This window comes from Chiloscyllium plagiosum, chromosome 10 (assembly GCF_004010195.1).
Source record: "Chiloscyllium plagiosum isolate BGI_BamShark_2017 chromosome 10, ASM401019v2, whole genome shotgun sequence".
NCBI classification, from domain to species: Eukaryota; Metazoa; Chordata; class Chondrichthyes; order Orectolobiformes; family Hemiscylliidae; genus Chiloscyllium; species Chiloscyllium plagiosum.
The window spans coordinates 95,607,787-95,620,922 of NC_057719.1; the positions used below are offsets into that span (position 1 = coordinate 95,607,787).

Below are 13,136 nucleotides of genomic sequence, written 5' to 3' on the forward strand. Positions count from 1 at the left end.
TGGGTATATGAATAGGAAGGGTTTGGAGGGATATGGGCCGGGTGCTGGCAAGTGGGACTAGATTGGGTTGGGATATCTGGTCGGCGTGGACCGAAGAGTCTGTTTCCATGCTGTACATCTCTATGACTCTATGACTCTATGACTCCACTGAGGTAACCACAAGGTTTCTCAGCTGCTACATTCCCCTCTGTGCTGCAGTAACACAGGAGGCATTAATGCAGCTCCATCTCCTCCTCTTTACAGGTGACAGGTCACAAAGGGGTCTGGTTTATGACTTTCAGACAATGAAAACCAAAATGGACTGGAAGTTTATTGTCCAGCAGAGTAAGGGCAATGAGTGACGCTTTAATCAAACTCAGCTCCTAAACATTTAGTCTTATTATTTGTCCTCCAAGAACTTGATACTTCTCCAGCTCTGGCCTCCTGTACATTCATCCAGTGAACACGGCTGGGACTTAAACTCGCTGATTTCCTCCACTGTCACTCTCCACTCACTCTCTTCCTTAAAGACCCACATTAAATGAGCTTGTTTACAACCACAGTAAAGTCCTGCATTTCTCAATATCCATTTTTATCTCATACCAATTTTATCAGGCACCTCAAGACCTTTTCCAAAGTTAAAACAATACAAGTTCAATTTGCTGTTGTTCATTAACTGCATCTTCTTTGTATTGCTGCATTATTGCATTGATCCCAAAAAGGCCTTTAAGTACATATAAGACAATAGTTACAATGTCATGATATCTGACATTCCTTTGTGAAGACTTTCACCTCACCTTTAGTTATCAGTGGAATGAAGCAATTGTAGACAATCACATTGTGTTATAATCGTGTAACATACCTGTAGCCTCAGTAAGCATAGAATTCAGATTATGTGTGAGTCTGAGGTCTACCTACAGTGTAAAGAATTGTTCATAAACTTCAAGACACCTGTCTCAACGAAAATCTAGGTTTTGTGGTATACGTTACATTGGCTAAAGTATATGGGGTTATTTTAATTTAGTCATGGAATGAGGACATTTCTAATTGCCCAGAGTTAAGAGTCAATCACATTGCTGTGGATCTGGAGTCAGATATATGACAGACCAGGTAAGGATGGCAGGTTCCTTCCCTGAAGGGCATTAGTGAACTCGATGGACTTTTCTGACAATCAGCAATGGATTCATGGTCATCATTAGATTCTTAATTCCAGATATCTATTCAATTCAAATCCATCCTCTGCTGTGGGAGGATTCAACCCCAGCTCCCCGGAACATTACCTGGGTCTGTGCATTAACAGTCCAATGAAAATACCATTAGGCCTCTTCTCGCCCCAGATCAAGCTGGTATTACCACTTAACCCAAGAAACTAGATCAGACACTCATACGTATTGGTGCAATCATACACAATAATTTATTTAGCCTTCACTTAATAAAGCAATCTTTGTTTGGCAGTTTAAGCCAACTCTGCAGATATGTCTGATAATGCAGGTTCTTCTGTTACTATGCAAATTGCTGTTCAATCTGCATCACGCATGTTCCCAGGAAAAAGCTGGTGGCTCAGTGGTTAGCACAGCACCCGGGTCTGGGTTCGATTCCACCTTTAGGCAACTGTGTGGAGTTTGCACATTCTCCCCATGTCTGCATGGATTTCTTCACACAGTCCAAAGATGTGCAGGTTAGGTGAATTGGCCATACTAAATTACCCATAGTGTTCAGGGATGTATAGGTTAAGTGCATTAGTCAGGGGTAAATGTAGAGGTAAAAACAATTACTGCAGATACTGGAAACCAGACTCTAGATTAGAGTGGTGCTGGAAGAGCACAGCAGGTCAGGCAGCATCTGAGGAGCAGCAAAATCGACGTTTTGGGCAAAAGCCCTTCATCAGCTTTTCCAGCACCACTCTAATCTGGAGGGGTAAATGTGGAGTAATGGGGAATAAGTCTGGCTCTTCGGAGGGTCGGTGTGGACTTGTTCGGCTGAAGGATCTGTTTTCACACAGTAGAGATTCTGAGGTGATGGTGCTCAGCTTGTATTAAAATGCTTCATCAATAAAGTTCAAATGTGTTGCGTTATGGTGCGCTAAATTGAAAATCATAATGAATACTTACCTACTACCCAGGAAACTATTAAAAGTTCCATCCATGTGAAGCCAGTTGTTTTCATTCTGAAGAGCTGTCTGGGGTGATCAGTCGTTGATTCATTTGGCAGGAGTTTGGTGCCTTCAAACCTGTCAGCTGCGTTCATAATTAACAGGCCAAGAAAAACAGTGAAAGAAGCTCCATGGGCGACAAATTTCATAAATGGTGCACGCAAGATCCTCCCCAGCTGTAAGACCACAAAACAAATTTATAAAATACAGCATTCTTTATCATCCTTGTTAAAAAAAATTAAAAAGACAGAAGATCTCAATTTTAAAAATTGTGAGATTCCCAGAAAATATTTGCCATTGTGATTATGTATTACTGGATTTAATTTTACTCATTGATCCCCTCAAAGCATTTTGCTTTTATGAGCAATTCTCTCTGTTTTTACAAGCTCTTATTTGTGCCAGAATTAGTCTCACTTACTGACCTCCATGGGTGTCCTTGCAGTGAGACGTATACTTTATAGTCTGACCTATATCCACTGATGTATTTTATTGTGTTTGTAACTGTAATTTGTATCGCTAGATCAAGACGTGATTTTTCAAGATAACTATTGCAACCACAAATTGGAGTTGACGAGAAACCACAAATATCCAATGTCATGAATCAAATACAGTTTGAAGCTTTCAACTGTTGGAAGTTAAGCTCAAACCTGCAAAAACTGGAATTGCTACAAAGCACACAACACAGATAGGAAATGTTTGATGTCTTTTTCTTAACATTGATGGGAGAAGGCAGTACGAAATATGTGGAACAATTAGAAAGATGAGATAGAATCAATAAATTAATGCTGCACTAATTACCTCTCAGTTATTAAGATCAACCGAATAAAATTAACAACAGCTGTGAAATACATTTGCAACTATTTAAATTAGAAAAAAACAGTGGTGTGATAGAAGTATCAAAGTTAAGCAGCATTGCATTCCACCTGGAATTATAGACCTAAAACGTTTGAGTCACCCATCATGCAAAAGTGGAGAAAGGGATTTGAATGAGTACCTCCACAGCACAATTTACTCTCTTGGAAATAAGATTAGAATATTTGCACTCAGCTATTTGGGTTTGCCTCCACAATCTGAAAATTAACTTTAAAGTTGAAAATGGCCAACCTTACTGCAAGGTGCAATCCAATAGGACAAGGCCAGAAACGGGAGGCCAATGGCTACAGCAAGCACGACCAGGAACTTGATTGCTATTGACTGCTGCCGTAGTCCCGAGAGATTTTCATACCAAATAGACAGAAGCTGCTGCTGACAGTTTGGATGAGCCACAAACTGAACAGAGGAAAAGTCACAATTTGTAAGTTAGAAAGCAAAATACAAGGAATGAATGAAACTGAAGAAATTTGATATTTAAATATGACATTTCTAATGTAATACTCTCAAATGTTGATAAACATATTAATGATATAAGCACAAAAGTCATTAAAAAGGTATATTTATCATTTAAATAAATTTAAATTTGGAACTTTGTTGATACATTTTCAAGTTACAAACTCCTTTATAACAGATTTCAGTAACAAACAAAAAAAAAGTGATCAGGTTTTCAAAATCCAGCCATTAAACTACCATTTGATGTAATTTCAAACCTTTTTGTATTAATTACTTGATATGAATATGCAATGCACTGTGGTATAGCTATGCAATTGTAAGCATGTCCTCTCTCTGACTGAACTCTTCCTTACTTACTGTTTCAGCTGGTAGTAAACAGATGAGCAAAGCATGGTTTTGTCAAAGGGTGGTCATGTCATACAAATCTGGTGGGGTTTTGAGGAGGTGACCAAGTGTTTGGATGAGGTAGGGCAGTTTATATAGTTTATATGATTTCAGTAAGGTTTTTAACAAGGTCCCACATGGAAAGCTGATAAAGAAGGTAGAAGCTATGGGATCCAGGGTAACTTGGCAAGATGGATCCAAAATTGCCTCAGTGACAGGAGACAGAAGGTGGTGGTAGAAGGCTGTTTGTGTGTGACTGGAGCCTGGAGTGCATTGGTGTACCACAGGGGTCAGTGCTGGGTCCCCTAGTGTTTGGGATATTCATAAACGATGCAGAGGAGAATAGTGGATGACACAAAGATTAGCTGGGCAGTTGACAAGTGTTCAGGAGGAAAGTGTTCAGTTACAGGAGGATTGGTCAGATTGAGAGATTAGTGGCAGATGGAATTTAACCCTGAAGAATGTCAGGTGAAGCACTTTGGAAGAAGTAACAAGATGAGGGAGTAAGCAATGAATTCTGGATTAGTGGTGCTGGAAGAGCACAGCAGTTCAGGCAGCATCCAAGGAGCAGTAAAATCGATGTTTCGGGCAAAAGCCCTTCATCAGGAATAAAAACAATGAACGGCAGAACACTAGGAAGATCTAAGGAACACAGGGATCTGGGGAAGCTTTTCCACAGATCCCTAAAGGTGATAGGGCAAGTTAATAGCTGAATTAGCAAGGCATACAGGACACATGCCTTTATCAGTCATGCAGAGATTATAAAAACAGGGAGGAGCTGTACAAAACTTTGATTAGGCCACAGCTGGAATACTGTGTGCAGGTCTGGTCCCCACACTATAGGAAGGATGTGACTGCACCGGTCGGAGTGCAGAGGAGATTCACCAGGATGCTGCATGGGATGGAACATTTCAACGATGAAGGAAGCTGCAGGAGCTTGGGCTGTTTTCTTTGCAGCAGAGAAGGTTGAGGGGAGACCTGATTATGAGGGGCATGGACTGGGTGAATAGAAAGCAGCTGTTCCGCTTCATTGAAGGGTCAGTACAGGGGGCATAATTTTAAAAATGAAATTCAAGAGGTTTTGAGGAGATTTGAGGAAAAGCCTTTTCACTCATGGGTAATGGGGGCCTGGATTGCACTGCCTGGGAGGGGAGTTGAAGAAGGAAACCTCACAACCTTTAACAAATACTTAGATGAGCACAGCAAACATCATAATATTCAAGGCTATGGACCTAGTGGGAAAATGGGACTAGAGTAGGTAGCAGTGTACTTTTGACAGTATAGGTTTGATGGACCAAAGGGCCTCCTCTGTACTGTATGGTTCTATGATGTTTAAAATTCACTCATGGGTTGTAAGCATCGCTAGCTATGCACACCCACAGTGCTGTCGTGGAATGAGTTCCAGGAGTTTACACCATGACAGTGAAAGAACCATGATCTAGTTCCAAGTCAGGATGGTGTCTGGCTTGGAGGGGAAGTGGTGTTCCCATGTATCTGCTGTCCTTGTCCTTTTAGTGATAAAGGTCACAAATGTGGAAGGTGCTGTTTGAGAGTTAGCTGCTGGGGAGTTGTTCCAGAGCATTTTGCAAATGAGACACACTGTTGCCATGTTGTGTCACTGAAAGGTAGTGGATGTGGTGCCAATCGAGCAGGCTGCTTTGTCCTGGATAATGTTGAGCTTCTCCATGGTTAACTTTCCCAAAGGTTCCTGATTGTCCCTCCACTAAAGGATCTGTGACCCCTACCTGCAAAGGATATTGGATGTTCCCCACCTCCAAAAGAATCCTTGTCTCTGACTTCCAAGCTGTGCTGGGACCAGATGTACATGGGGACATCAGCTCCATCCAAAATCAGATTTGTTCTGACCTGGTCTAATTTTTAACTCAGTGTTCCACACTGCAGGCTCTCAAACGTGCCATCTCATTGCAGGTATCTGTCATTGAAATAGCTGGCTGCACCTGAAACTGTGCATGTGATAGAGAAGTTCAATCTGCTGCATTCCAGAGTCTGCCTCAATAGCTCTAGGGCAAAAGGATCAAGAATGACCTTCTCTTTGAATTGAGGACCATGTAAATGCCTCATTGCATTGCTTCTGGTATTTAACCATCACTTGAGTTTCTGCTTTAATTGTACCAACAGCCCAGATTAATATCCAGATTTCACCAACATCAATAACCAGATTTCACCAACACGTATATGAATAGCCCATCTTAGCCGGACATGACCTGCTGATTGGGGGCCCCAATAATAAAAACTTTTAAACTGAAAATAATCGAAAGATTCATGAAAATACTTTCAGGGAACAGGGAACTTCATTGAAGAAGATATTTGAGAAGCTGTAGTTGTTTCACCTTAAAGAGAAGATTGAGGGAAAGTCTAGCAGTGGATTTAAAACATTATGAGGCGATGTGACAGATTAAATAGACAGAGATGTTGGAGAAACTCAGCAGGTCTGGCAACATCTGTGAACAGAGAAACAGCGTTAACATTTCAGGTCCAGTGATCTTTTTTCAGAAGAGCTTTTCTGAGAGCTGGAGTAGTTAGGATCTAGAAAGCACCATCTCAAAACTATGGCTGGTATGGATGCACCCCATGGATTTCATAAAGAAATAAATAACCTGTTGAGAAAGAAATTGCACTGCTCTGGGGAAAGGCCAGGTCATTGATCGGGCTGAGGTGCTCTTCCAGAAAGCCTGTATGGTCATGACAGATCAAATCTCCTTCTTCCACAATGCATGAATGTACAAAATAGCAATCAACATGGACCAATCAGCCCTTTGGATTTGTTCTTCCATTCAATAATAGTTGACGTGTTTGTGTTTCAGAATCCACATTCCCAATTCGTTGATCTGTTGCCTAAAAAGAATCTAACCACTTCTTTCTTAAAAGTAATCAATAAACCCTCCCTGATCACTTTCGGAGGCAGAGAGTTCCAAAGTCACACATCCCCCAGAGAAAAAGAAATCTCCTCATCTCTGTCCTGAAAGGATGACCTCTAATTTTAAAAGTGCCCCACAACTCTGGTTTTGCCCATAAGAGGGAACATTCTTTCCATGGTCACCTTGTCGATACTGTTCAGGATCCAATAGACTTAAATCCTGTCCCCCCTCACTCTTCTAATCTCCAATGGGAACAAGCCCAGTCTATCCAAATTATTTTCATTAAACTGTTCAGAAGACCCTAATCCATACATTAAATAAGGCAGCAAAAAAAAACCTACAGGCATTTGCAAGGGTTTTATTGTAAATCGATAATTTGTCACAAACACCAATTTCTAACTTTTCCTTCTGGAACCTTTTCTCTCTGCCGCCATCTTGAATTTTGATTGTCATTTGATCGATTGGGACATCAACATTGTGTAAACTATAGGTGATATCTTAAACTTTCAAAAAAGGTTTCCATTATTCAAAAGCAAGGGAATTTTTTTATTATAAATGATAGGAATGGCATTCCAGGCAATTAAATCTAGGTCCATTCAGAGTTAGGTGGCTTGTATGGAGTAATTATGACCTCATTTGCACCATAACTATTCAACTGTACCTCATTCATCAAGGCTTAACATTTTCATTAATTTTTATAGTTTGAAATAGTGTGAAAAAATTGAAGTTCACAATAAATAATGGATTCAGTGCTGATTGTACCCGTGAAGCCTGCAAGTTATCACTAACAGCAGCTTCTGAATTTCTACAATTTAACTGTGCATGTTTGAATGACAAAGTTGCTGCAAGATTCTCAGTAATGACAGTGAATGCTGACAATTTTGCAGTCATTAAAGACATCAATTCTGTCCCAATAACATATTCAAATCCATCATCAAATTTTATTGTATTTTCCAATTAATAAGAATACAAGAGACCACCGAAAGAATAGGTATCAACCTATCAAGTTACTGCACACATGCTTATGTGTTTGGAGATGACAGTGGCTCAGGGAGAGAGAGTGAGCAAACAATCTGTTCTCTCATTGAAGCTGAATTCTTTCTGGGCTGCAGGTATCACTGACTCGGGCAACAAGTTAAGAGTTTGCCATTGCAGGACATCACATGTCAGGCAGACCAGGTAAGGACAATAGATACCTTTTCACAAAGGATATTAGTGAACCAGATGGGGTATTGCAAATATTAACATAGTTACCATTAGTTGCTAGCTTTTTATTCCAGCTTTTATGGAACTCACGTTTCACCATCTGCCATGGTGGGATTTGAACCTGGATCTTCTAAACATCAGCCTGGTGGTTTAGATTATGAATCCAGTGACATTACCAACATGCTACAACTTCCCTTACATTACCTCCAGCCAGTAATGATTTTCACTCATTATTACACTCATGTAGCAGAATATTTTACAGCAGCCGTGTGGCAGAGGCGTATCTATTTTTGACGACAAGGGCAATACAACTAATAAGCTAACCCCCCCCCCCCCACCCCACCCCACTGGGTAGAGTCCAGAGGAAATTCACCAGGATACTTCCTGGGATGGAAAGTCACAGTTATAAGGAAAGACTAGATGGACTGGGTTTGTTTTTCCTGGAGCAGAAGAGGCAGAAGGGGGATCTGATTGAGGCAGAGAAAGAATAGATCATGAGAATTTTCTTTCCCCATGGCTGTTGTCTTTAAGACCAAAGGGATAAATTTAAGATGAGGAGAATGTAGTCTCAAGGAGAAACAGGTTTTTTACCCTGAGGGTGGTAGAAATACAGAACATGCTGTCTGATTAGGTGGTGGAGGCAGGTATTCTGGCAACATTTAAGAAGCATTTGGATGGGCACTTAAAATGCCATGACATAATAGACTATGGATCAAATGTAGGTAAACGGGATGAGTGTAGTTTAGTGTTCGTTGATCAGTATAGACATGATGGGCCGAAGGACCTGCTTTCGAGTTGCAAGACACTATGACATGTACCTAACATGGTTTGTAGCTAGTCTGAATAAAGTAATCTCTTTTGATCAACTCTCGCAACAAAGTCTGATTGTTATTGACCTAAATCATACAATTAGAGTCATAGAGTCACAGAGATGTACAGCATGGAAACAGACCCTTCAGTCCAACCCGTCCACGCCAACCAGATATCCCAACCCAATCTAGTCCCACCTACCAGCACCCGGCCCATATCCCTCCAAACCATTCCTATTCATATACCCATCCAAATGCCTCTTAAATGTTGCAATTGTACCAGCCTCCACCACATCCTTTAGCAGCTCATTCCATACACGTACCACCCTCTGTGTGAAAAAGTTGCCCCAGAGGTCTCTTTAATATCTTTCCCCTCTCACCCTAAACCTATGCCCCCTAGTTCTGGACTCCAGGACTCCAGGGAAAAGACTTTGCCTATTTATCCTATCCATGCCCCTCATAATTTTGTAAACCTCTATAAGGTCACCCCTCAGCCTCTGAAGTTCCAGGGAAAACAGCCCCAACCTGTTCAGCCTCTCCCTATAGCTCAAATCCTCCAACCCTGGCAGACTCCACTTTGAAGGAGCTATGAACCTGCACTCCAAGGTCTCTTTGTTCAGCAACACTCCCTAGGACCTTACCATTAAGTGTATAAGTTCTGCTAAGATTTGCCTTCTCAAAATGCAACACCTCGCATTTATCTGAATTAAACTCCATTTAGAAGTGAACCCACTTACACTGAGAAAATAAAATCATCATTACAGTGAAAATTTAATTAAGTATTTATAAGATAGCAGCCTACTGAAATACTAAAAATGTTTCAAACCTTTTTGACTTCATATTTAATGGCCAACTTTAATCGGCTAAGACTCGGGCGAAACTCTCGGTTAATGCTGGGATTGGTCTTCACGGTCCCATTCAAAATAGCTTCCACTTCTTCAGTAATCCGGCACAAGTCTAGAAGTCCAACTACAAAGTCCTTGCATTGCATAGATAATTTTTTGTAATCGTTCTGAAAAAACACAAGTTTGAAGCGATTAACCTGCTTGGAGTTTTGTTTGGAATGCTCATGATTCAATGATAACAATGGTATTGAAATTTCCCAACACACAATCTGACAGGCTTCAATGGGGTGGGGGGTGACAAACCAGAGAGTGGAAGTGTTCATGTCAGCCTGTGATGCGCTCCCTTGTATAATACGCTCTGCTCTGGGAGTCAGACAGCATCTCCTTGGAGAGTGAGCAGCCACCTGCCTATAGCAAGGATAAAGAGATAAACACTGGGGCTGGAAGTTTTCCATTTTCTCAGTAAATTTGGGTGAAAGTGTGCTAAACTGTCAGCAACATACCAGCTTCACGGCCAGGCAAACTCAGCCCATCAGCCAGCTCACAGAAGCTGCTAACTCAGCATGAGTGAGATTCTCAGATGATCACAGATCACAACACAGGACACCCAGACCATAACAGGCTCACAAATTCCACTTCTCCAGGCTTCCTCTCCTGGGAATGTTGCAGAGGGAGGAGGGAGGCCTGCAATGAGATGGGGTCAGGGCTATTTGAGGCAAGAGATGGCTTTCACCCTTGCACCATCCGATCTGTGCCTCTGATTGCCCCTAGATTGTGGCAAATGGAACTTCCCAAACTCTTAGGCTGACTGCCATGGTTTCCCATTCAGAAAACTAGTGTCTTTCAATCCCACTGGGGGGGTTGGGGGATGGGGGGGTGCAGGCAGCTGGTAGGTAATCAGAGAGACAACAGACAAGAGACTCTCTTGTCTCTCTCTTCTCTCATTACCTCCATAGAAGGAAGAGAATCACACTCTAAGTCAATCAAGTGACTTGGACTTTTTTTTTGTTGAACTGTTCTTATAGGTGGCTGTAAATTGCAAAAGGCCATGCGTGAGAACCTTCATGACAACTGACATATTTTTGATTATCTTGTGGGAAATGGCATCATTGGCTGGCCAGCATTATAGCTTGTCCCTAGCTGTTGGAGATTCATTGTTGAATCAGTGCTATTGACTTTGTCTCCATGTTTCCATCATTGCAGTCAATATAATTGAAACATCACAGAAGTGGTCTTTATTTAATCATCACTTTTCTAGAAATCTTTTTCTGTGATTATTCTCATATATTGTGTTATTTATCCCTCTGCAAATTCAAAAGTCAAATATTTTATTTAGACCTCAGTTAGACTTTAACAGTTGACTAAAATAAATGAATTAACCTTTACAGTGGATGTATATCACATCATCAAATTACAGATAATTAAGTAATCATCATTTGGCACCACTTGTGATAGTCATGTGACCTAATGACACACACTTAAATGCCCAGGAATATGGCAAAGTAATGCTCATAGCCCTAATCCTTTAATGTATTGATTTTGCTGTTAAATCCTCATTGATATGTTAGATCTCAGGGCATAGTAGGGAATATTTGCATAGTTAGAAGATTGGCCAACTGACAGGAAGCAGAAATTGGGCTCTTTATTTTAACAGATTGGCAAGATGCATTTTTTTAAAATCAGTCTGTTCCAAGATGTTATGACTCACCTCTGGAACGGATGGGACTTGAACCTGGGTCCCCAAGAGATAACAGGGATTTCAAATATATTTAATTCAGATAAATAATTTAGATAAAGAGGCAGAAGGTATGGTTAGCACATTTGCTGATGATAAAGATAGGGAAGTTAATTGTGAAGAAGACATAAGAAAGCTATAAAAGGATATAGTATTTTGCACAAGTGGACAAAGGTCTTGCAAATAGAATGTACTGTAAGAAAACCCAGACCCTGTACGGACTAGCTGGTGGGAGGATTCACTAACATCTTCACCTTCTCCTTACTACAATCTGAAGTCCCCTCCTGCTTCAAGACCACCACCATCATCCCAGTACCAAAGAAAAATCATGCAGTGTGCCTCAAAGACTGCCACCCAGTGGCTCTGACCTCCATCATTATTTGGCGCTTTCAGAGGCTGCTCATGTACCACATCAGCTCCAGCTTATGAATGCCCTGATGCACTACAATTCATCTACCAGTGCAACAGGTCCACAACAGACAGCAACTCCCTGGCCCCACACTCATCCCTGGAACATCTGGATAACAAGCATACCAACATCAGCCTCCTACTTATTGACTACAGTTTCACCTTCAACATCATAATTCCAAACAAACTCAACTCTAACTCTGAGACCTAGGTCTCAGCTCCCCACTCAATTTCCTGATCCATAGACTCTGATCAGTAAGAATAGATGAAAATACCTCCTCTACCATAATTCACAAGACCAGTGCTCCCAGAGGCTGTGTACTCAGCCCCCTACTGTACTCCTCATACATTCACAACTGTGCAGCCAAATTCCGCCCCAACTCCATTTGCAAGTCTACTGATGACACCAACGTTGTAGTTCAAATCGCAGACAATGACTAGACAGAACACAGAAAAGAGACTGAGTGCTAAGCAGCATGATGTAAAGGTGGCAATCTCTCCATCATGTCAACAAGAATGGCACAGTGGCTCAGTGGTTAGCAATGCTCCCTCATAGCACCAGGGGCCTGGGTTTGATTCCAGCCTTGGGCGACTGTCTCTGCACAGTTTGCACGTTCTCCCTGTGTCTGCGTGGGTTTCCACCGGGGTGTTCCGGTTTCCTCCCACAATCGAAAGATGTACAGGTTGGGTGAATTGGCCGTGCTAAATCACCCATAGTATTCAGAGATGTGTAATTTAGGGGCATTAGTCAGGGATAAAGATAGGTGATAGAATAGGGGAATGGGTCTGGCTGCATTACTCTTCGGAGGGTTAGTGTGGACTTGGGCCGAATGGCTTGTTTTCACACTGTAAGGATTCTAATTCTAAAATGATGGTGCTGGTCACTGACTACAGAAAGTGCCCCTGTCTGTATAATGGTGCTGAGGTGGAGATGGTCAAGAGTATCAAGTTCCTGGGAGTGATGATCACCAACAATCTGTCCTGATCTACACACATCGGAGTAAAGAATAATAAAGGACAACAACATCTCTACTTCCACAGGAGGCTAAGGAAATTCAGCATGTCCACAAAGGTGCTTATTAATTTTTATAGATGCACCATAGAAAGCATTCTCTCTGGATGCATCACAGCTTGGTCTGGCAACTGCTCTACCCAAGAGCATCAGAAATACAGAGAGTGGTGAACACAGCCCAGTCCATCACAGAAACCAGCCTTTCATCCATTGATTTAATCTGCTGTGGTTCTGTTCGTCGAGTTGGAAGTTTTTGTTGCAAACGTTTCGTCCCCTGTCTAGGTGACATCCTCAGTGCTTGGGAGCCTCCTGTGAAGCGCTTCTGTGGTGTTTCCTCCGGCATTTATAGTGGCCTGTCCCTGCCGCTTCCGGTTGTCAGTTTCAGCTATCCGCTGTAGTGG

General features: G+C 41.7%; 1 protein-coding gene across 5 annotated transcripts in view; it reads right to left on the reverse strand.

Moving 5' to 3' along the window:
* The window catches only part of LOC122553908 (short transient receptor potential channel 6-like), a 120,773-nt gene that overhangs the window by 66,682 nt on the left and 40,955 nt on the right, over positions 1–13,136 (reverse strand). For 4 of the 5 annotated variants that reach the window (XM_043698414.1, XM_043698413.1, XM_043698416.1 and 1 more), the window contains exons 3-5: positions 9,562–9,747; positions 3,236–3,400; positions 2,091–2,307 (exon numbers count right to left, since the gene is read on the reverse strand). In XM_043698414.1, coding sequence (XP_043554349.1) covers positions 2,091–2,307; positions 3,236–3,400; positions 9,562–9,747 — 568 coding nt within the window. The remainder of the gene's footprint in view (positions 1–2,090; positions 2,308–3,235; positions 3,401–9,561; positions 9,748–13,136) is intronic. The other variant, XM_043698415.1, reaches the window with a different exon arrangement.